The sequence below is a fragment of the Chelonoidis abingdonii genome, chromosome 2, assembly GCF_003597395.2.
Source record: "Chelonoidis abingdonii isolate Lonesome George chromosome 2, CheloAbing_2.0, whole genome shotgun sequence".
NCBI lineage: Eukaryota > Metazoa > Chordata > Testudines > Testudinidae > Chelonoidis > Chelonoidis abingdonii.
The window spans coordinates 255,926,235-255,950,357 of record NC_133770.1 but is presented as its reverse complement, the minus strand read 5'-3'; the positions used below and the strand labels follow the sequence as shown (position 1 = coordinate 255,950,357).

Below are 24,123 nucleotides of genomic sequence, written 5' to 3'. Positions count from 1 at the left end.
CACCTTAGGAGGAAAGCCGGTGTGGTCGTAAAACTGCACCCTTGTCTTGTGAACATAGTGTATGGCGGAACCACCGTAAGAGCCCTGAGCTCGAAACTCATCTGACCAAATGTAATGGCTACGAGGAAAAGCTGTCTTCCAAGACAGGTATAGCAGCGAGCAAGTCGCTAACGGCTCGAATGGAGGAGACATAAGTCTGGTTAAAACCAGGTTGAGGCCGCCCAGGTCTGGGGCTGGGCGCCATAACTTGAGGGGTGTAAGCGCTCCAAGCCCTTGAGGAACCTCAGAAACCATAGAGTGTGAGAACACAGAACGACCACCTAGCCTGGGTGGAAGGTAGAGATGGCTGCCAAGTGTACCCTCAGCGAGGACACCTGCTAGGCCTGCTGTTGTAGGCCAGAGGGTAGTCCAAAATAGAGGGGATCGAGACCTCAGCAAGGAGTAAGATCAAGCGTTTCGCACCTGCAGAGAAACGCTTCCACTTGGCCAGGTACGTTGACCAGGTGGAAAGCTTCCTGCTAACCCCGATTTAGTCACGCAGCAGCCACACCGTGAGGTGAAGAGACTGCAGGTCCAGGTGGCGAAGTCTGCCGTGGTCCTGAGGTATGAGGTCCTGGGTGGAGTGGCAGGGTAATTGGGTTGGCTATTGACAGGTCGAGCAACGTGGTGTATCAGTGCTGCCTGGACACGCTGGAGTGATCATGATGATGCACGCCCTGCCCCTGCGAAGTTTGAGCAGGACCCAATGAGCGGGGGGACAGTGGGAAGGCATAAAGGAGTTGGCCCTTCCACGGCATGAGGAAAGCATCCGAGATCAATCCCGGGGAGAGACCTTGGAAGGAACAGAATCTCGGACATTTTCTGTTCTCGCGGTAAGCGAACAGGTCTATATGTGGGGGAAAATCCCCACTTCTGGCAACAGAATGCATCACATCAGGCAGAGCAACCACTCGCGAGACAGGAAAGACCTGCTGAGTCGAAGCACCAAGGCGTTCCGAACGCCTGAGAGAAAGGACGCCACCAGATTTATCGAGTGGCTATGCAAAAGTCCCAGAGATGGATGGCCTCCTGACAAAAGGAGGAGGACCATGTCCCTCCCTGGTTGTTTATGTAGCACATGGCCATTGTGTTGGCTGTAAACACTGAGACACCACGGCCTCGCAGCTGCTGCTGGAACCCCTGGCACGCCAGGCAGACTGCTCTCATTTTTGGACATTGATGTAGAATGCCAGCTCCAGAGAAGACCAAATGCCTTAAGCTCGAAGGTGACCGAGGTGAGCACCCCAGCCGAGAGATGACGCGTCCATCGTCAGGGACAGTGAGGGCTGGGGCAGATGGAATGGCATCCCTGTCCACACCAGGGAGGGAGTTAGCCACCATTCTAGGGAGCCTAGGGTGCTCGAGGGAACGATGACTATTGTGACCATTGGGTCCCTGTCCAGGCGGTACGCCGATTTGAGCCAAACTTGAAGGGGACAGAGGTGGAGCTTGGCGTGTTTGGTTACAAACTTGCAGGCAGCCATGGGACCCAGGAGACCGAGACAAGTGCGAGCCGAGGTCATTGGGAAAGTCTGCAGATCTCAAATGATTGGTGCCATTGCCTGAAACCGCAGCTGTGGTAAGCAGGCTCTGGCTAGGTCGGAGTCCAGGATAGCTCCTAGGAAGTCTAATCTCTGTGTGGGAACCAGAGTGGATGTTTCCATAGTGATCATCAGGCCTAGACGTGTGAATAGGTCCTCGATGATGCCCACATGCTGAGTGACTTGTGTCTCGGAGTCTCCTCGGATAAGCCAGTCGTCCAGATACGGAAAATGCATATCCGACGTCGGCAGAGGTGGGTGGCGACTACGGCCATACACTTGGTTAATGCCCGTGGGGCTGCAGAAAGGCCAAACAGCAGGACCATAAACTGGAAGTACCGACGGTTGGCTAGAAAGCGGAGGTACCTCCTGTGCGGGGGGAAGATGGCGATATGAAAGTACGCGTCCTTCATTTTGAGGGCGGCATACCAGTCCCCAGGATCCAAGGACAGGATAATGGTTCCCAGGGATACCACACAGAACTTCAACCTTATCATAAACTGGTTGAGTCCTCATAGGTCTAGGATAGGTCTGAGACCTCCGTACGAGTTGGGGATTAGGGAATAACGGGAGTAAAACCCCTTGCCCCTTTCGTCCATCGGCGTCTGCATCTCTTGTAAGAGGAATTGCACTTGAGAGGAGTCCCTGAAGAGGGACAGGGTTGGAACAAATTGGAGGTGGTACCCATACTCCACCATGTGTAGGAACCAGTGAACTGAAGTTAACTGGGACCACGCCAAGAGGAAGTAGGGGTGGATCCCACCTGTAACTGATACGTCGCCCTTGGGCGCACCTTAGAAAGTTCGTCTTTGGTCCCGGTGGTGATTGCGAGGGACCTCGATCTTGGCCCTCTAGGGGTCCTGACGGTCGTCTGCGACCACCTCGGCCACGCCGTCTGCCAAAGTCCTGTCTATGGCTAGGCACAGAGTACGGCAGTGTGATTGGGGATGGAAAGGCCTGCGTTACGTCGTCGGCGTATGCACGCCGAGAGAGCGCATTAGGACCCTGTTGTCCCTCAGGCTTTGCAGCCTGGGGTTGACTTCGTCGCAAAGAGGCCTTTACCATCAAATGGTAAGTCGTGAATGGTATACTGCCACTCCAGCTGGAGGTTTGAAACCTGAAGCCATGAGATGCTCCTCACGGTAACGAGGCCTGGAGGGAAGCTCTGGCCACCTTTTTCCCTTCCTCCAAGACGGCAGTGAACTCTTGGCGGGAGTCTTGATGGAGAAGCTCCATAAACTTATCCACCGTCACCCAGGTGTTATAATTATAGGGAATATGCGAGGCTTGTTGATTTGCCAACAGAGCTATAAGGCCCCTGCAGAGTACACCTTGTGGCTGAATAGGGTCATTCGCTTAGCCTCCTTCGATTTCGGGGCTGGCGCCCGCTGGCCATGCCATTCCCTTTCCTTAACGGACTGAATGACTAGGGAGCAGGGAGGAGGACGGACATACAAGTAGTTGTACCCTCCACAGAGTATTGGCATTCACCTGGATGGTCCGAATAAACGGGTAGGGCCCTCTAGTGGGGCAACCACCAATAGAATGTCCACTACCGGGTCCCCTACCTCTGGGACCTCCTGCACCTGGAGGTCCACATTGAGTGCTATCCTCCTTAGGAGGTCCTGATGAGCTCTCAGGTTGTTGGTGGGCACATCAGAATCGCGGTCCTGAGCATAAGAGCTGTCCGCATGGGAAGACACTGATGTGTGTCCGGATGGCCATGGAGGTGCTGAAAAATCATGGGCAGAGTCTCTGACTCTACTGGACCTTGCCCAACTCGGCACCGGGGACTGGTACCAGAAGGCATACTGGTACCTGGAACAAGATCCGGACCTGCGACCAGAGCAGTGCCGGGAGGTCGACCGAGATCTCGAGGTCGGGAGTGGCTACGGGAGTCACGGTGCCTGTAGCGGTGCCGGGAGCCAGAACGGTGACGAGATTAGCGGGTCGGTGAATGGGACACTGACCGGTGCAGCGAGTGCAACCGGTAACGAGGAGAACAGCATCGGGACTGCAAGTGGCGTCGGGAGCAGGAGTGCCGACGGGACCTGGCGCGTCTGCAGGACCGTGATCATGAACGGTGCCACTCTGCTGTGCCGACAGAGGATAGTCGTATCAAGGGAGGCTTGCCAAGAGACTGTATTACCCGCACCGGCGGTGCCGGGGGTTCAGGCAGCATCCACTCTGTCATGGCAATGAGATCCCTTGCCGTTGGGAATGTCTCTGGCGTGGAGGGAACAGTAAGCTCAACCACAGTGCATACCGGGGAGCTGTCAGGCACCGGATTCGACGGCCCTCGTGGGACTGGGATCGACGGAGCTGACGTCGTCAGTGCCTCGGCAGGTGTCGGTGCCGGCGATCCGACGGAAGCAGCAGGAGCAGGAACCTCAACCGCGGCACGTGCCTGGGAGCAGTCAGGCACTGGAGTCGACGGCCCTTGTGGGACCGGGATCGACGGTGCCGACATCGTCGGTGCCTCGGCAGGTGTTGGTGCTGGGCGATCTGACTTAGACGAGCTCTCTGGCTGTGGTGCAGTTGGCACAGAAGCAGCAGGGAGCAGGAAGCTCACCACAGCGCGTGCTGGGGAGCTGTCAGGCACTGAATTCGACGGCCCCATGGGACCCGGATCGACGGTGCGACATCGTCGGTGCCTCTGCAGGTGTCGGTGCCGGGCGATCCGACTAAGATGAGCTCTCAGCTGTGTGCAGTTGGCACGGAAGCAGCAGATCAGGAGCTCAACCACGGCGCGTGCCGGGAGCTGTCAGGCACTGGCAGGAGGAGTCATGGGCTTTCTCAATCTCGGAGAGAGGGAGCGGTGCCAGTCGACTTCTGCCGGCGATGGTTGGTGTCGAGAGGCCTGGCAGTGCGGTGGGTCCGGCGAATTCCCCGAGGCACCTCAAACAGGATCGTGCGATCTCCTTCGGCATCGGTTTGTAGCAGGACGAACACCGTTTAAAAACCGGAGGCCGGCATGGGCTCCGGCACCGGGTGCGGGGAAGGGCTACTCCCCGAACCCCGCTAACTATTACTAAACTAACTATGCTAGTAAAGAAAACTGTATAAGTATATAAATATAATACATATAAAAGGATTAACTATATAATTATATACACAAGAACTACGAGTAGCTAGGAAGTGGAGTCAGCTAAGCCGCGCTCCACTGTTCCAACGACCGACACGGGCGTAAGAAGGAACTGAAGGGTGGCTGGGTCGGCAGGGTATATATCCGCGCCATAGCGGCACACTCCAGGGAGTGCCCAGCCAACCCACCGAGTGTTGCTAGGGTTAAAATCTTCCGATGAACGTGCACGCCGGCGCGCGCACACTAACTGGAATGGATATGAGCAAGCCTCGAAGAACAAATATTCATTCAATTACAACACAGAATACAAGTATACAGTGCTAACTTATTATTTTATACAAATTTGCACTATAAAAACAAAAAAAAGTATTTTTCAGTTCACCTAATAAAGTACTGTAGGCAATCCATTATTGATAAAATTTGAACTTATGAATATAGAATTATGTCTAAAAAACCTGCATTCAGAATAAAACAATGTAAAACTTTAGAGGCTGCAAGTCCACTCAGTCCTACTTCTTGTTCAGCCATTGCTCAGACAAACAAGTTGTTTACGTCTGAGGAGATAATGCTGCCCACTTCTTGTTTACAAGTTACCTGAAAGTGAGAACAGGCATTCGCATGGCACTATGTGTAGCGGGCATCGCAAAATATTTATATGCCCAATGTTTATACCAATATAATAAAAACCAGCAGGATCTTATTAAGAGGGATAAGGCAAAGATGCCACATTTATTGTAAATATAATAATAAGGCAAAAGATAAAAGCAAACAACGTTGTTTTACTACTTATTCCTATCACTACTTATTCCTTATACACACACACACACACATATGTTCATTCACACAATCATTCATTCAGGTTCTGTATAGGTGTTCTAGTTACCAGCCTAGAAGTTGCTCATGCCAAGTTACTTGCCAGGTATCTTGGTCATGAGGATGAAGCCGAGTCTGTGTCAGATGCACCTGATGCTCCTGGAGGTTGGCAGCAGAACCAGGGACTCAAAGTCCTCAGTTTTTAGAGTCCATTTTAATAGAAATTAATTCCTATGTTAGTCTATGGGAACCATTTCATCCTGCTGTTGTTGGCTCAATTAGCAGATGGCACATTCCTAGTGCCTCCACACTGTCTAAAGTGGCACATTCCTTCCAGGAGTTTGGGGTGGATCCCAGTTTACCCTCCGGGGGTTGTCTGGTGGTCCACTTGACACATTCTTCGGCCGATGGATCCTTTCCAGGCTGGTACCTCCCTAACCATTCACGTATATCAAACATTCATCAACATACATTCCATATCTTAACCATATTTTAACTTACTACCTCCACCACTTTTGGGGTGTGTGTTAATTCCGATGAGATTCCTGGCCCTGTAATCACAGAGGGTGGGAGTCTGTTTGTTTAAATTGTATCAATTACAGCTTAAGGCTAGCACAGTGTTTACTTCAAGAACAAAGTCAATTAACTTGTTTGTAAGTTTTACATAGTAATACCGTATCTTTCACAGGACAGATACAATCAGTGTTTTCTGCAAACAGGAGCCCACAAGCCCCAATAGAAGAACTCAAAGACCTCTGCACTTGATGAAACTGGGGGGGTCACTGTTAGTACCCTCTTTAATATCTCTACAGCCAGATGCACTAAAGATTCATATGTCCCTTCATGCTTCAACCACCATTCCAGGGGACATGGATCCATGCTGATGACGGGTTCTGCTTGATAACAATCCAAAGCAGTACGGACTGATGCATATTCCTTTTTGATTACCTGAGTCATATGCCACCAGCAGAAGGTTGTTTTTCTTTTCGGTGGTTCAGGTTCTGTAGTTGCCGCATCAGAGTGTTGCTCTTTTAAGACTTCTGTTTAGCATATCTGGCATGTAAATAACTTGCAATGCCGACTACAAAAGTGCCAAGCAAGTGCCCGTTCTCACTTTCTGGTGACATTGTAAATAAGAAGAGGGCAGCACTATCTGCCGTAAAAGTAAACAAACTTGTTTGTCTCCTAGTGATTGGGTGACAAAGAAGTAGGACTGGGTGGACTTGTAGGCTCTGAAGTTTTACACTGTTTTGTTTTCGAGTGCAGTTATATAATAAAAAGAAACCTACATTTGTAAGTTGCATTTTCACAACAGAGATTGCACTACAGTACTTGTATGAGGTGATTTGAAAAATACTATTTTTTTTATTTATCATTTTACAGTGTAAATATTTATAATAAAAAAATATACACTTTGATTTCAGTTACAACACAGAATACAACATATATGAAAATGTAGAAAAACATCCAAAATATTTAATAAATTTCAGCTGGTATTCTATTGTTTAACAGTGTGATTAATTTTTTTAATCACAATTAATTTTTTTGAGTTAATCTCATGAGTTAACTGTGATTACTCGACAGCCCTAATTATTACATAAAAACCTCAGGTCCACCACAGTTTGCATGAGAAAACAGTAAATTATTAACTTTTACATACTGTAAGTAGATAGAAATTAAATCAATAAATTGACAAATATGCAGAATTGACTGCTCAGTGACACAAAGAACTCTATAGTTCTATTAACTGGTTCCACCACAAAGAACCTGCTCTTGTTGAAGGTAAAAACTAATTAATCTTATCTTACCTACAAGAAGAGTATGAATGTAAATCATATACTTGCTTTAGTCTTGAATATATTGTGCTTTCATCCAAAACAAAACTCCTGACTGTGTAAAAGGTGCCACTGGAGCCAAATCTCAAGATCTTGGCTCTGCGTTCATTCATTTCTTACTAAAGCAAAATTCTCACTGATATCAATGGGAGTTTTCTGGAGTGCATGCCAAGTAAGAACCTCCCCCATCCTTGAGAACAAAAAAGACTGACAATTCATTAAAATTATTGTAATATGTTCTTGTATTTTAAACTGATTTTGCAAATAGCATTTTAAAACAAGAAGATATTTGTCACAGCAAACATCTCTTTGATTTAGATTTAGTACCAACACATTGAAGCTGACTCAGGGTTATTTACCAGCATTCATAAGCTGCTTAGCACTGCCTTATCTAAGCACCAAAGAAGTATTAAAAATACAGTTAAGAGCTGCCTGGAGCAATAAGCACTCCAACTTAATGTAGATGTTATCAAGTTTCCTCCCATGAGCATCATGTCATCTCTTTGTTCCGCTTAATATTGAGCTGCTTGTTTTGTGTACATCACAAACTTTTATATTGTCCTGGTTTTAGAGGGTTATATTGCAAAGAGATGTGCCTTGCAGTGATCTCCTTCAAGTGGGTGTCCTACAGTCTTAGGCCTGAGGTTAAGAAGGCTTTGCCTTCTATTTTCTCAAATCTGTATCAATGTTCTGATAATTAGTGAGGGGTAGCTACAGTGTAGGGCTCCTGACCAAGAAGCAGTCTGAGTTAACATAGGTCTAGCCTACTGAGGATTTTATACATTACTGCAGAGGATGCCATGACAGGTTATGGAGCACTGGATCTTTGGCTGCATCTACACCAGCATTTTCTATGAAATCTCATCCCTTTGCACTACGTCCAGTGCACCTCAGAACAGGTAGAAATGAGTGACAAAAGATGCCCGCAGATTGTTTATACCAGTTAATAGTGGTGAAACTGCAACAGTGGTAGTAAAATGAAGAGTGATTTCCTGAAGAATGCTAGTAACAAAAAACTTCAGAGATGAGCCACCAAATTGTGTACTAGCTGCAACTTTTGTCGCTCATGTCCAGGTTGAGAAAGAATTACAGCACTTTTGCCTGGATCGGTAAAATGTTCATAAGTGCCTATGTGACTGAGGAACTTAATTCCCATTTTCAATTAAAATGAATGATGCCTAAGTCACTTTTGCAAACAGGTTAGGTACTTAAAATTTTTTTATCTGAGATGATGAACACGTGAACCACTACAGCCAAGTTTTCTTCCGAGAGAAGTGAACGGAATCTGGGTAACAGCTGGAATTAGCAGCTGCAATATTATCATTTAACATCCTTGAGCAGCCTTACAATTCCAAAGAAAAAAATAAGCTGACACAAAAAGATGAATGATGCAGTCACAGAGTGAGTTGGACCTGATATGGATTAAAGCTCAGTATCTGGCCTGCATTTGAGTCAAGTAATCAAGGATCATATAACGGCAAACTGGAAGTAGATCCTTTACAGATTCATAGATTTTTAAGGTCAGAAGGGATTATTACGATCTACTGTTACTGCCTAAACTGCCATTCCCAGGCTGTTGTCATAAAACCCTTAGTCAGCGCAGAATTTCGTTTTATAGCAATAAGAAAACGTAAATGGAAGGTTGCTAAGTAAATGCTGATGCCCTCTTCTGTTCTCCCTTCAAACTTTTCACCTCCACCTCTCCTACATTCTTCAGTACAATGGTTATAATCAGCTATGATCAAAAAATATTATAGGCAAAAGAAAATATGACCAAACCATGTAGTTCATGAAGGAATAACCTGAATGGAGATTCAGAAACTGTTTAGAATTGTTGGATTGACAAGAATACTATTCAATCTTTATTTTTATTTTAAATCTTGAATTTTTAAAATTATGAAGGTATTAGTTGAAGTCTCTCATTGCTCACCTTAAGAGACCAAACTTCTTCCTCTTGTATGGCAGAAACAGGCTGTTTCTGGAGCAATGGATTATCTTCACAGTAAAGTTCCCTCAGCATAAGGTCCTCCATCTATTTGAATAAATAAATAGTATAATTATGTAAGAAAAGGTAACAAAAATTTCAAATGCTATTTTTATTTAAACAAGAAAAACAAATGTAACAAATATGAATGTATAGAATGCAGGAAATATACTCATCTGCTGGAAAAAACTTACAAGATATAAGTGGAGAACATATTCCATTATTCTTGCTAATAAATAGTATAAAAATGTAAATCAAAGAAGACTGGTTGTTTTACAAGAGAGGTCTTGTGCCTAGAGTATTATTTAAGTCACATGATAGTTACAGATTATCAAAATCTCTGCATTTAAGATCTAACGCAGTGGAAATTATTAAAATAATGATTAAAAAACCTGTCCTCTGTTGTTAAATAGGAATGATTTTATCCACATGCATTTAATTCTGATGCTTTTGTATCCAACTCAACAGCCCCAATGGAATACCCTCTCAAGGTAAGGAGGGAAGTGAAAGGCCCTTTGCTTGGAATGTGACTGAAGTCACGTACAGTGTAAAGATGTTCATTCTATAATAAAGTAACTCTCGGTTAAATAGAGAGATCTGTATAAAGTTTCTCTAAGGAAAAGTTTGCTATTGTAATGATTATTGTTTGGGCTCTGATATTTATTTATATGCAAGAATTTATAAATCTGTTAAAAAATTCTAAATAAATAAATAAGTTAAAAAAATGAAATGAGACTAGACAAATCACTTTCATATATACTATTCAGAAGTGATCTAGGATTCTAAGAAAGCCTAAGTAAAATAGGCTTAAACAAACACGGAAACTTAAGTTCACTGTTCACTTGTTTTATGGTATGCCTAACAAATTCTTTTTTTCTGAAGTATATACAGTGCTGTGGAAAAATGCATGGAGGTCAACAAAAACACGACATGATTTAACTCACTGTGTATAAAGAAAACACATAAAACTAAAGATTCTGTTTCTGGCTCCCTCACCAACAAAAATGGAATGATCTGCTAATCTTATATTTTAAAAAAAAAATCGTACTGCTCTTATCTCTCTAATTCATTTTGTCTAGTAAAATAGAACAGCAGGTACACAAATACTTTTCTTGAATCATAGTTGGAAAGTATAATAGGCACACTGGAATAATGAACATAACAACCTGTTCCCTCAGTTAACAGCTTCAAGGACAATTTAATAGAGCAGCTGAAAGTCTATTATAAGATCAGTGGTACTCATTCTTGTTTCCTTTTCTAAGAGTAATGACTTTATTTTAAGAAAAATGTAAAGCCTTATTTCAGGGCAAACCTTATTTTGAATAAGGCTTGTTACAAATGATCTAGCTAATGAATAGTCAAAACAGATATAATTTGCTGATTTAAAGATATTTACTTGGTATATTTTGTTATGTGGTGTTGATAATTTGTTTTAACAGTTAATAAAGCCTTTAACTTTTTTATCTCAATGTGTATTGTTAGATAAATGTCTGAACCCCCTATTTTCCTGCAACTGTGCAAATTGAAATTGATCATAATCAATATCATCCATTAATTTTTTAAAGAAAAAAAAATTCTGCCAAGCCTAAAGTACAGGCATTTAAGAACAAGTTGTCTGCAAAGGGTGTTGATTTGGGACAGTTTGTAGATATTCCAGGACAAAGAAAGCTTACTAAAAACCCAGCTACCTAAAGTGGTGTTGAAATGGTTTAGGTCAGTGTTTCTCAAACTGGGGTCCGTGGGCTCCGCTGATCAACTCTTCCCTCCCAGTGCCTCCTGCATGCCATGGAACAGCTGTTCAGCAGTGTGCAGGAGGCACTGGGAGGGAGGGGAAGGAGTGGGGATGGGGCGCGATCAGGGGAGGGGGCAGAAAGAGGCAGGGCAGGAGTGGAGCAGGGGCAGGAAGAGGTGTGGTGGGGCCTTGGGAGAAGGAGTAGAGTGGAGGCGGGGCCTGAGGCTGAGTGTGGGATTTGGGGAGGTCTTAAAAAAATTTTAAATCAAAATGGGGGTCCTGGGATTGCTAAAGTTTCAGAACCACTAGTTTAGGTATTTCATGAAAATCAATAATCATTGTCAGAGAAACTTTAGAAGAAATGTCCTACAAATCTGAAAAATTAAGTTCTATTCCAGTGACTATTGAACAAAAATCCAGAAAAGGACATTGATGAAAACATGAACAAAATTATGAAAATACTTAGAAGATTTTGGAAAATAAACCCTTTTGGAACTATCTTGCTGTATAAAAGAGAATTAGAAAAGTTAAAGTAGTATGGAAATTTGTAGACGTCCTACATTATAAACACTGTGTACACTGGCATGAGAATTATGGCTCACCAAGTAAACCTAGAGGAAAGCTAAATAATCTCTCTCTTGGCCAAAACTATTTCTGGGCAAAAACTCTTTTAATGGGATTTGGAGAGAAATAAACTTATAGAAGAGAAAAGATTCAACATTTCTCCCAATGGGGGAAAAAGGAACTTTCTCCAGTTTTGTCTTGGTTTTCTTACATAGAAAACAAAAAGCTGACAGGTTTCTGTTCTGCTACACAGAAAACAGATCTATCTCTTGCATTGCATTTTGATATAGAGATAGAGATAGATTGAACATGGGTAATGAAAAAAGGGGAAGATTTCCCCCAAAACTGCTGGAATTCATCAACATTTCAATCATTAGATACTTACTATTTTACCTTTTTTCCCCACTTGCTCCATTAATATTTATTACTAGACCATTTAAATAAAGCTATTCTACTATCTTATTTTGCTGTATTAGAATTAAACTACCAGAACACATACATCACCAAGTCTGATCTCATATCACGTGATGTAATAGGAATCGTTCTGGAATTACAGGGATAGAACTCTAACAAGCATAGCTGAAACAGTTCTGTCTTTCTTCGCGATTTTAGAGCCATTCAAATTTCAATCTGGCATGAGAAAACAAGAACAGCTCATCTGTATGACTGTTAAAATAAACCTGTATACTCTGATCACACATGGTCCCAAAGAGCCTAGCAAACCATCGTGATTCAGGTTATAAAGAACCAGGGCCGGTGCAACCATTTAGGCGAACTAGGCGGTTGCCTAGGGCGCCAAGATTTGGGGGCGCCAAAAAGTGGCGCCCCCAAAAATTTTTTTAAATGGTTGCAGCCGCTGCTGCTGGAGGGGCTGAGCTGCTGGAGGCAGCAGCTGCCTGCAGCCGGCAGCCCAAGGTGTCCTCCGGGTCAGGGCGCCGCCTCCGCAGCCTGGCAGCCCAAGGTGTCCCCCGGGTCAGGGCGCCGCCGCCGCATTCGGGCAGCCCAGAGCGCCTCCTCCCCCCGGGGTCAGGGAGCCCCTGGGGTCAGTGCGCTGCAGCCCGGCAGCCCAGGGCGCCCCCCCCCCGGGGTCACAAGAAGCCGCGCCGTCGCAGCTGGGCAGCCCAGGCGCCCCCCCGGGTCCAGGGAGCCCTGGGGTCAGTGCGCTGCGCCGCAAGCCCAGGCTTCCCCCGCCCCGGGTAGCGAGCCGCCGCCGTGCAGCGGGCAGCCCAGGGCCCCCCGCCCCCAGGTCAGGGAACCCTGGGGTCAGTGCGCAGCCACTGCGCGCCGGCAGCCAGGCGCCCCCCCCCCGGGGTCGGGAGTCCTAGGGTCAGTGCGCCGCTGCCAGCCCGGCAGCCCAGGGCGCCCCCCGCCCCGGATCAGAGAGCTGCCGCTGCAGCGGGCAGCCCAAGGGATCCCTGGCCCAGGGAAACCCCGGGCCTCCGGCTGCCGCGGAGGCGCTCTAAACCCCTGGGTCAGTGGTGCGCCGCCGCAGCGCGGCAAGCCCGGGTTCCCTGGTCCACGGTGCCGCCGCCGGAGGGGGGCGGCAGGCAGCTCCCGTGGAGCTGCCGTAGTGGTGCCTGCGGATGGTCGGCTGCTCGGGCGGCTCCGGTGGACTGCCCGCAGGCACCACTGCGGCAGCTCCACCGGAGCCGAGACCAGCGCGGGGGCAGCGAAATTGCCGTCTGCCTAGGGCGCTCAAAATCCTAGCGCCGGTCCTGTATAGAACAGTAGTTCTAAGGGGACCTTGAGCAGGTTTCAGGGGGTCTCCAAGCAGAGCCAGTATTAGACTCGCTGGGGCCCAGGGTAGAAAGCCAAAGCCCCACTGCATGGGGTGATGCCCAGGTCCCTAAGCCCCACCACCTGGGGCTGAAGCTGAAGCCTGAGCAATGTAGCTTTGTAGGGGCCCCTGTGGCAAGAGGCCCCAGGCAACTGCCCTGCTTGATACCCCCTTACACCGGCCCTGGCTTTTATATGCAGAAATCCAGTTACTGTGGCACAGGTGGGCTGTGGAGTTTTTATAGCATGTTGGGGGGGTCTCAGAAAGAAAAAGTGTGAGAACCTCTGATATAGAGCATCTCCTCTTTAAGAGTTCCTAGTATGGGCTTATTGTTTCCTCTGACACAGCTCTCTCAATTTCTTTATGAAAGTATACCCACAGTGGCTGAAGAACTTTGCTAAAGAATCCTACGACCTTGTCATAAAATTTTGAAATGAATATTGCTGCAAAAGATGAATGTTTATACACTAAAGATTTCTACCTATATATACTTGCTTTGTTTACAAGAAAACAAAAAGGCTTCGAAATATTCTAGATTAATTTTGCTGCTAATCTTTACGCTACAGCTTTATCAGAATTCCTTGTTCGGTTACATAAATTGTATCCATGTAATGGAGGAAGAGCACTATTTGTTATTGCTAGGAGAGCTATGATTGTTGCAGAAGTAATTTAGTCTGTGAATACTGTACTGAAAATGCTAACTAACTTAGATGAGCCTTCTGCACCTAGTGCTCTTATAAAAAAATCATTGCATATAGTCACCAGAACAAAACTGTTCAGACTCTTAAAATTAAGTTTAAATAGTCAGTAAATAATTTCCCTTAAAATAATATTTTTTTCACTGAAGAGGATCACATTTACATTGTGAATTAACAATACAGAACCCCACCCTGAATTTTTACTCCATTCAACCCGCCCCACTTTGCTCCATCTTTATTTTCTCAAAGTTCCTTAGCCAAAATTCAACTTTGATGGATCTACCAAGACTCTAGAAACAGCAAAATGTGCAGCAGCCCTGAAGATTACCTGATAGTTGTGGGAAAATATACTGAAGTAGCTAAATGATTCTTGCACTAGAGGAATAGCTAGAGAGCAAAAACTAGCACTAAATCCATGATCATAGGCTAGATTGCTAAATGTTCACAAATTCAGATTACCAAAGGGTTGCTATTAAAATCAACCCAAAGAGGTGTGATAAATGGCCAGACTGTTCCCAGCTGCTCTGCAGGTTAGCAAAATATGGGGAAGAGTGCGAGCATCCTCCTTGCTCCATTGTGCAGCAGTTAGGCACAACTGCAATCCATGAACTGACTAAAACAAAGGGAATGTTCCATCACAGTACAAGCTACACCAAAGGGTAAAGAGGAACTGGGATTACTGAACTACCCCAACACCACTGGCCAGCAAAACCTAGGCAGATATGTAGAGTGGAGTAGGCTGCATCCTTGAAAGGAGCATAACAGTAGGAGTACTCCCTTCTGTTTGCCAAGGAGCTCTGATTTTGCCTTCTTAAGGTACAATCCCTCCTGGAACTTCCTCTGGAGTAGGTGCCACCCTAGCCTAAAAGGTAGGCCAGTGCCTATCAGGCACAACTGAACACTAAATATGCATTAAATGTGTAAGAATAGACTATAGTGATACAGATTTAAGCTACAGTTATATACAGCCTGAGGTAAGCATCCAGAGTGAACATGTACATAGTTACATAAAGGACCACCTAGTTACAGAATGCACACTACTATTTAAATCTGCTATATTCTTAGAAACAGGAGTATTCTACAACCACAGTAGGGCCCATATTTATTACAGTGCCCCATTCTTTTTCTCCCTCATCTTTGCATTGTTTTTTTGGAAAATTTTGAAATTATTTTTGGCCTTGGCTGCAAAACAAGTAGTGCTTCCTGCATTAGTACAGAGTAATTCATGTGAGGGTTTGCAGGGTCAGGCCCCAAATTTATAAACTCAAACCATCTTGGTTTGTCCTGTATAAAACACACTGTTTCTTGTTATAAACTTTCCTGCTGTTTCCTAACTATGCCAGGCTGTAAATGGGTCCTCTGATAATCATCACCTGAGGGCACTACTAAATTGCTTTCTGCCTGAGCAGAATAAAGTAATTTATTAGTGCTGTTAAGTGATTATTGATGTTAATGCATGTGCACATTCAAACCTACACGTTAATTAAAAAAAACCTCTACCAATTTTTTTTTTTTTGCAAAATTTCCTTATTTCCAGTAACTTCAATATAACATGGTAATTTTCAGTAGACAATGTAGAGAATTTGACTACTAGTGGGAAGGAGATGTTCTCCAATGCCCTCTGGAAAACAGGTCACCACTCACAAATAATGTATGTTATAGACATAGCAATAATAATGTAAAGAAACATAGAAAAGTTAGAGTAGCTGAAACCATAGGATTTCATTCCCCCACCATCTCATAAGTACCAGAAGAATTAGAAGCCAAACTATTAAAGAAGAGCATGACTCAAAACAGCCACAAAAGAACACATACACAATACACACAAAAGATTTTTACGCCAAAACCAAAGATTGCAATGAAGCAGAAAGCGCTTATGTACTGGTTAGTGGTATATCAAATTATTTAATTCTCAGAGGACAAAAGACACAAAAAAACATACAAATTACGATCTACAAAGCCCACCACATGAGTGGGATTTTTGTTTGGACTGTCCTACATCTTTGTAGTTACAGATTAATCTTTATTCCCCTTTCCAAGTGAATACTTGGTCCAGATGTGAAACTAAATACACGCAACATTAAAATAAAAATACTGTAGTCATGACCTTTTGTAAAACTTCTCCTAACATAATACCGTGCAGAATATTACAAATTGTGGTGAAATGTGTGATTGTATTTTGACACAAACAAAAATTCTTTAGCAACTGGAAAGTCCCAGGCACATTTTTAAATTTGAAACTTTTGGCTCCTTGATTTAACAATATTAAAAGTATATTAATGCTATTATTATATGGAATGTTTAGGACACAGCTACTGTGGTTGACATAACTTTGCTAGATCCAATTGGATTTTGTTTGGTTTATATGCAACTACTCTACACATTTTTTTCTTGTCACTCAATGAGTTGTGAAACTCATGATATCAATCACTACAAGTTACATAGGCTGCCCATATAATTCATTTAATAGATCTGCAGCAGAAATTTCATATTAGAGGATAGCATATAGAAAATAATACTTACTGCTATTGGGAAAATCTGAATTTTGTTCCCTGCTACATCTAAAATTCGTAGTTTTCTCAATTTGCAAAGGCCCTAGATAGAGGGTGAAAACAATGTCATAAAAATTGAAAAATATCAACAACAGTGAATGTGAAGTTAAAATCCCCATGAGACGAGAGAGCAGTTTCAGGCATCAGAAGGCAACAGTACTGACAAAGAGAGACTGAGCTACTAGATAAAAGAGAAAATAGGAGGAAAACTGAAAATTACAAAAGGGAAGAAGGCATCCATTCTTTTGGTATTACAAAAATAACGCCTGCATTTATCATTCACAATCCCCATGGATCTCTTATCTCCCTCCCCCACATCCTCCCTCACACCTCATTCTGAATTATTTACAATGCCAATATCTTCTCTACATCAAGGCTTTTCCTGTTTACCACATAAGGAGCTTGAGCAGCCTGTGAATCCACATTTCTCAGACTCATATCTCCAATTAAAAAAACCTTTTAAATAGAGCTCCTTCACTTTCAAAATTACTATTGGTTCCAGCCCTCAACATCTAACTCAATTTTCATTTCTTAAGATAATTGCTTGCATCTGTTGGAACATTAGATGGAAACACATGCACAGGATTTTGGTTTATGCTGGTATTTTTTAAGTGTTTTCAATGTCAACTTAAGCAGTAGCTGAAAGCAGCTGCTAAGATACAATGGTATTAACAGCTGTTTTTAACATTTTCTTTTGTGGCAGCCATCTTCAATTCATTTTATTGATTGGTTTTTACAGATCGCAAAGTGAATACAGAAATCAAAGACAAACATTGTGCAATGTATATCTAATATTCATGTTCTTTGTAACAAGACAAAGCAAATTCCATCACATGCAAGCTTTAAATGTTCCAAATTTTATTTCCTCCTTCTTGATGCACATACTGATTGTCCACTGGTGCTGAGCACGGGTTAATAGAAAAGGACATACAATTCCAATCAGAAACACAATGTACTTGAAATGGGCAGGATTAGTATATGCAATATTCCTGAGAACTTAAGATGCAAACCACTCACTTACTGACATAAATAATACAGCAATTTGTAATTAAAATGCTAAGCAAAAAATTCATATTTAGTTTGATTATTTTAAACTGACAGATGTCTTTTATCTTTCTTCTAACTTGACAGGATGACAAATGAAAGCTAAGCACAAGTACAATAAGTGCAAAATGAAATTTCTCAATGGATATGCATTTAGGGCCAAATTTTCAAAAGGCAGTGGGGCTTAGAGCATCAGCTAATCAAGAAAGGTCTTTAAGGGGGGGGGTTGAGTTAAGAGGAAAACCAGTATGTGCGGTTATTTTCTTCTGTGGAAGCTGACTAGAATGAGCCACAGTTTAGATTTTTAACATTTAACAGCTAACCCATTTTAGACCTTTCTTTAGATTTGACCAAAGCAAGCCTAGCCTTCCAACTTGACTGAGAGAAATGCTGTTATATGTATTTGACCCATAGAGACAGAACAATATTTACATTTATGTTTCTATTTTATAATACACACACTCTGGAGGTGTCCACATTCCCCCTGTGTATGTAGAATCCTTTCCAGCTGTGACAGAGCTATCACATATTCTCTTAAATGCATCATTTTGAGGAATCATGCAGCTGACATTGTCTATTTAAGTCTCTGCCTCGTATATCTCAAAACAATGAATACAATGAATTTACATTATTAGTTGCTTCTGGTTCTTTATCGCTTCAGACTTTATGTAATGAGATTCCCTGAAGTAAGGGATGTTATTGCACTCTTTTATACAATTACTTTCAAACCCTTTCTTATCAATTCAGCCAGGACCACTATAGACAAATGTGCCCTGAGATTTCAAGGACACTAAACACCTGTATCTCCTCTTGATTCTCAAATGAGATTAGTGGGGCAACCACACACTGCTCCGCATTACTGAAAAACACGCCACTAGATAGTATGTTTCTAAGTACAGCCCTCTTTGCAGATTTTCTAGAATTAACAGGATAATTTTCAAAAATGGTCTAATTCTGGATGTTTATGAAACCTAAATTGGTACATGCGCATGGCATGTGTGAATAAATAAGGTAGCCAAGCATCTAATTCCTCTGCTCTGAGCATGAACATTTCAATAGTTGAGTTTCCTAGAAGTGGCAAGGCCAAAACTAGGTGCACAAAGATAGAGAGGCTGAGTTGGGGCCCTTTGAAAATTTGACCCCTACTTTTCTAATTTAACCAATGAGGTTTTGGTCCTATTTTGAGTAATAACAAAACCAATCTATTAATCTTTATAAAATGTGAGATCTCCATATTCCTCAAGAAAACAGCATTTGAACAACATATGTCTAAGGGTGGGATTATCAAATATGCCTTAGTCATAAAAGTCCCATTGAAATGACTTACAATGGGACACGTGCATCCAAATCACTAAGGCACTTGGAAAATTCCACCCTTAAAGATGTGTTATTCAAATGCTTTCTTAAGATATCCATATTCACTGAAAGAGAAAATACTACCTTTGAAAGCACAACATTACTCACGTCAGGGAGCACTCCTATTCGGTTTCTCGACAGGCACAGCATTCTGAGATTCGTCATGTATCCAATCTCTTCAGGTACTGTGATGAGACAATTGTGGGATAGATGGAGTTCTGAGAGCTTTTGCAAGGAACATAGTTCTTTAGGAATACTTTCTAGCTGGTTATTGTTTAAAATCATGTTTTCAAGATTTTCTAATCTGCAAAATTAATAAAGTATTTCAGTGTCCAGCCATGGTACGTTTAATATATAGTCTACAATATGTATCAATTTATTTAAACTTTTACTGTAGAATTTGCTGTACATGGATTACTTCTATTTTTTATTATATACTTTTATATTCAGTAACATTTATATAAACTGAACTCTATGCTGGCCAACTGTTAAGGGCTAACCCTAGTGAGTAATTGTTAAGGGTTTTCATACAATCACAGAATCATAGGACTGTAAGGGACCTTGAGAGGTCATCTAGTCCAGCCCTGCTCTTTAAAATCTCCAAAGACAAAGGGTATGTGTACACTACGGGATTATTCCGATTTTACATAAACTGGTTTTATAAAACAGATTGTATAAAGTCGAGTGCACGCGGCCACACTAAGTACATTAATTCGGTGGTGCGCGTCCATGGTCCGAGGCTAGCGTCAATTTCCGGAGCGTTGCACTGTGGGTAGCTATTCCGTAGCTAATCCCATTTCCCGTAACTAGTCTCCCACTCTTGAAATTCTGGGTTGAGAGTCCAGTGGCTGATGGGCAAAAATCATTGTCCGGTGGTTCTGGGGTAAATGTCGTCACGTCATTCCTTTCCGCCGGAAAGCAATGGCGACAATCATTTCGCCGCCTTTTCCCTGGATTGCCCTGGCGACCGCCATAGCAGCAACCATGGAGCTCGTTTCAGCTTTTTTTTTTTTACAGTCACCGTATGGTTACTGGATTGCCCGAACAGACGATACTCCAGCACTACCACTAGCAGCATCATTGCTTTTGCATGAGAGCAGAGAGGTTATCAGTCGTTCTTACCATTCTGCTGCCGGTCCTGTAAATTGCAATAGATGACGGTTATCTGTCGGTCTGTACGTCTGCTGCTATCATGGTGCCCGTGGCTGAGATCGGCCGGGGCGCAAAGGCAAAACTGGGAATGACTCCCAAGTTCAATCCTCCTTTATAGTTTCTAAAAATGAGTCAGGTCTGCCTAGATATGGGGGGGCCCAACTGTGCTACGAACCAGTTTATCACAGAGCACAGCTGCTCCAGTCAGATCCCCCAGAAATGATGAGCTACATGCCATTCTGGGGTGCCCTGCAACAACCCCAGCCCATGCTTCCCTCCTCCCCCAACCTTCCTGGGCTACCGTTGCAGGGTGTCCCCCCCAATTGTGTCATGAAATTATAAAGAATCACAGCAATAAGAAACAGTGACTTGTTAGTGAAGATAAAATGAGGGGAGGCAAGCCTCCCGGTGCTTGATTAGTCCAGCAGGATATTAAGCGGTGCAGGGAGAGAGAGCCCAGCATGCTGCTGCTATCTGTCAGGCAGTACAAAATCTTTTCTTTACACAGGAAAGGGGAGGAGGCTGATGGACCTCAGCCCCCATTGCTTGAATGAGGACGTTACCAGCCGTTTCTGTCCCATCTCTGGGAATGACCAGGGAATCATTCCTATTTGTTACCCCAGGTTGCCCCGCCCGACCTCACCTGAGCAAGCCCAGGAGCACTACGGCTGATTTAGACGATGGATATCAGTCATCTTTATCGTCTGCCACCAGGAGGGGAGAGGAGCGGATACATGCTCTTCACTGCCTGCAGCATGCGTCTACACCAGCATTCAGTAACATAGGTTGACATTGAAAAAAGCAAGGAAGACGATTTCTTTCCCTTTCTCTCACATGAATCGGGGAGGGAGTAAATTGACGAGCTATACCCAAACCACGCGGAATCAGTTGTTTGAACCTCCAGCACTGGAGGGAACTCAGCCAAAGGAATGCAAATATTTTATAGGACTGCTTGGGGACTGTGGATAGCTGGAGTACCTATACCCCCTCCTTCCCTCCATGACGTCCATTTGATTTTGGCTTTCTATCCACTTAACGCTTTCACGCAGGGCACTGTTTCCCTGGAGATTTTCTTTCAAATGCTTTTGGCATTTGTCTTCTTAACGGGAGCTACTGATTAGAACAAGATTTGTCTCCCCATACAGCGATCAGATCCAATATCTCCTGTAATGGTCCAGGTGTAGCTCTTTTTGGTTGGGCCTGCATCCCCACCCTGTGATCAAAGCTCCCACGCTGGCAAACAGGAATGTAATTCCAAAAGTACGGGGCTTTTCCTGTCTACCTGGCCAGTGCATCCGAGTTCAGGTGGCTTTCCAGAGCGGTCACAATGGTGCACTGTGGGATACTGCCTGGAGGCCAAAAGCGTCAATTTGCGGCCACACTAACCCTAATCCGATATGGTAATACCGATTTTAGCGCTACTCCTCTCGTTGGGGAGGAATACAGAAACTGATTTAAAGAGCCCTTTATATCGATATAAAGGGCCTCGTAGTGTGGACAGGTGCGCAGTTAAATCGGTTTAAACGAGTAGTGTAGACCAGGCCAGAGATTCCCCAACCTTCTGAGGGGACTTATTCCAATGCTTATTCCAAATCTTGACAGTTCCAAATTTTTCCTAATGTCCAACTTAAACCACCCTTGCTGTAATTTAAGCCCAATGTTTCATGTCCTATCCTCAGAAGTTAAGGAGAACACTCTCCTCCTTGTAACAACCTTTCAGGTACTTGAAAACTGTTATGTCTCCCCTCAGTCTTCTCTTCTCCAGACTAAACAAACCCAGTTTTTTCAATCTTTCCTCACAGGTCATGTTTTAGACCTTTAATCATTTTTGTTGCTCTTCTCTGGACTTTCTCCCATTTGTCCACATCTTTCCCAAAATGTTTTAAGTATATTTTTAAAGTATCCATCTGTATATAGTGATTAATCACAAACTGTTTGCTTTTATTAAAGGTTCCAAAAACAAAGGAATTGACCAGAGATGTTAACAGCATAGGAGAAAATGCAGTCTGAATTCTGAACATATATTATTTTTATATCCACTCTATTACTAACACATATTAAATAAACTACAGGCTTGTCTACACTTATAGTGCTGCAGCTATACTACTGCAGCATTTAGTGAAGACACTACCTATGCCGAGGGGAGAGCTTCTCCCATCTGCTTAGGTACTCCAGCTCCCAAAGAGACAGCAGCTATGTCAAAGGACAAAGCCCTCCTGTCAACAGAGTGCTGTCTACACCAGGAGTTATGTCAGTATCCACACCCTGAGCGATGCAGTTATACCAACATAAATTTGTCATGTCGACCAAGGCTTAGTGTGTTCGTGAGACACACATGCTCACCCTGAAGCAGTCAATGAACAAGTCGTGGGAGCCAACCAGTGGCTAGGGTCAGGTCTGCTCCTGCTGACCAGCCAGCCGGTGCAGCTAGGGCTGTTCCCACCAGCTGACACAGCTGAGGCTGGGGCTACTCCAGCTGGCCGGCGCACCTGGGACTGGAGCTGCTCCCGCTGGCCAGGTAGGGTTGCTCCAGCCAGCCTGCCATCATGGCTTGAGTTACTCCAGCTGGCTGGCCACTGGCCAGCCAGCAGAGCTGGAGTTAACAGTTAGGGTGGTTAACCGGTGAGACTAATGCTTACCGTTTAACCATTTAACTGTTTACTATTTTCCATCCCTAATCTAGCTATATTAGGAATAAATGGTCAGTTTTCAGAATGGGGAGAGGTAAATAGTGGTGTCCCCCAGGGGTCTGTACTGGGCCTAGTCCTATTCAACATATTAATCAATTATCTGGAAAATGAGGTAAACTGAGGTGGCAAAATTTGCAGATGATACATAACTTCTCAAGACTATTAAGTCCCAGGCAGACTGCGAAGAGCTACAAAAGGATCTCTGAATATTGGGTGACTGGCAACAAAATGGCAGATGAAATTCAATGTTGATAAATGCAAACTAATGCAGATTGGAAAACATAATCCCAACTATATATATAAAATGACAGGGTCTAAATTATCTGTTACCGCTCAAGAAAGAGATCTTGGAGTCACTGTGGATAGTACTTTGAAAACATCCATTCAATGCACAGTGGCAGTCAAAAAAGCAAACAGAATGTTGGGAATCGTTAAGAAAGTGATAGATAAGACAAAAACATCATATTGCCTCTATATAAATCCATGCTACGCCCACATCTTGAATACTGCGTGCGTATGTGGTCACCTCATCTCAAAAAAGACATACTGGACTTGGAAAAGGTGCAGAAAAGGACAACAAAAATTATTAGGGGTATGGAACTGCTTCCATATGAGGAGAGATTAATAAGACTGGGACTTTTCAGCTTGGAAAAAAGATGACTAAGGAAGGATATGATAGAGACCTATAAAATCATGACTGGTGTGGCAAAAGTAAATAAGTGTTATTTACTCCTTCTCATAACACAAGAACTAGGGGCCACCAAATGAAATTAATACGCAGTAGGTTTAAAACAAACAAAAGGAAGGGTTTTTTTCACACAATGCACAGTCGATCTGTGGAACTCCTTGCCGGAGGATGTTGTGAAGGCCAAGCGCATAAGAGGGTTCAAAAAAATAACTAGATAAATTCATGGAGGATAGGTCCATCAATGGCTATGAGCCAGCATGGTGTCCATAGCCTCTGTTTGCCAGAAGCTGGGAATGGGCAACAGGGGATGGATCACTTGATGACTACCTGTTCTGTTCATTCCCGCTGGGGCACCTGGCATTGGCCACTGTCAGAAGACAGGATACTGGGCTAGATGGACCTTTGGTCTGACTCAGTATGGCCATTCTTATTGGTGCATAGAGCTTTATATAACCTGAACTTATATTTTCTTCCTCTTACTCCTCTTTCCAATTTTTAAAAAAAAAAAGATTTTATCACTAGATTCTTCCCATTTTGAGTACATAACAACATGGAGCATTCTGTATTTGAAGG

General features: G+C 43.7%; 1 protein-coding gene across 3 annotated transcripts in view; it reads right to left on the bottom strand.

The window, feature by feature from the left end:
- Positions 1-24,123, bottom strand: part of LRRC69 (leucine rich repeat containing 69) — a 55,652-nt gene that overhangs the window by 20,414 nt on the left and 11,115 nt on the right. For all 3 annotated transcript variants that reach the window (XM_032805268.2, XM_032805266.2, XM_032805267.2), the window contains exons 4-6: positions 19,129-19,324; positions 16,592-16,663; positions 9,244-9,345 (exon numbers count right to left, since the gene is read on the bottom strand). In XM_032805268.2, the coding sequence (XP_032661159.1) occupies positions 9,244-9,345; positions 16,592-16,663; positions 19,129-19,324 (370 nt within the window). The remainder of the gene's footprint in view (positions 1-9,243; positions 9,346-16,591; positions 16,664-19,128; positions 19,325-24,123) is intronic.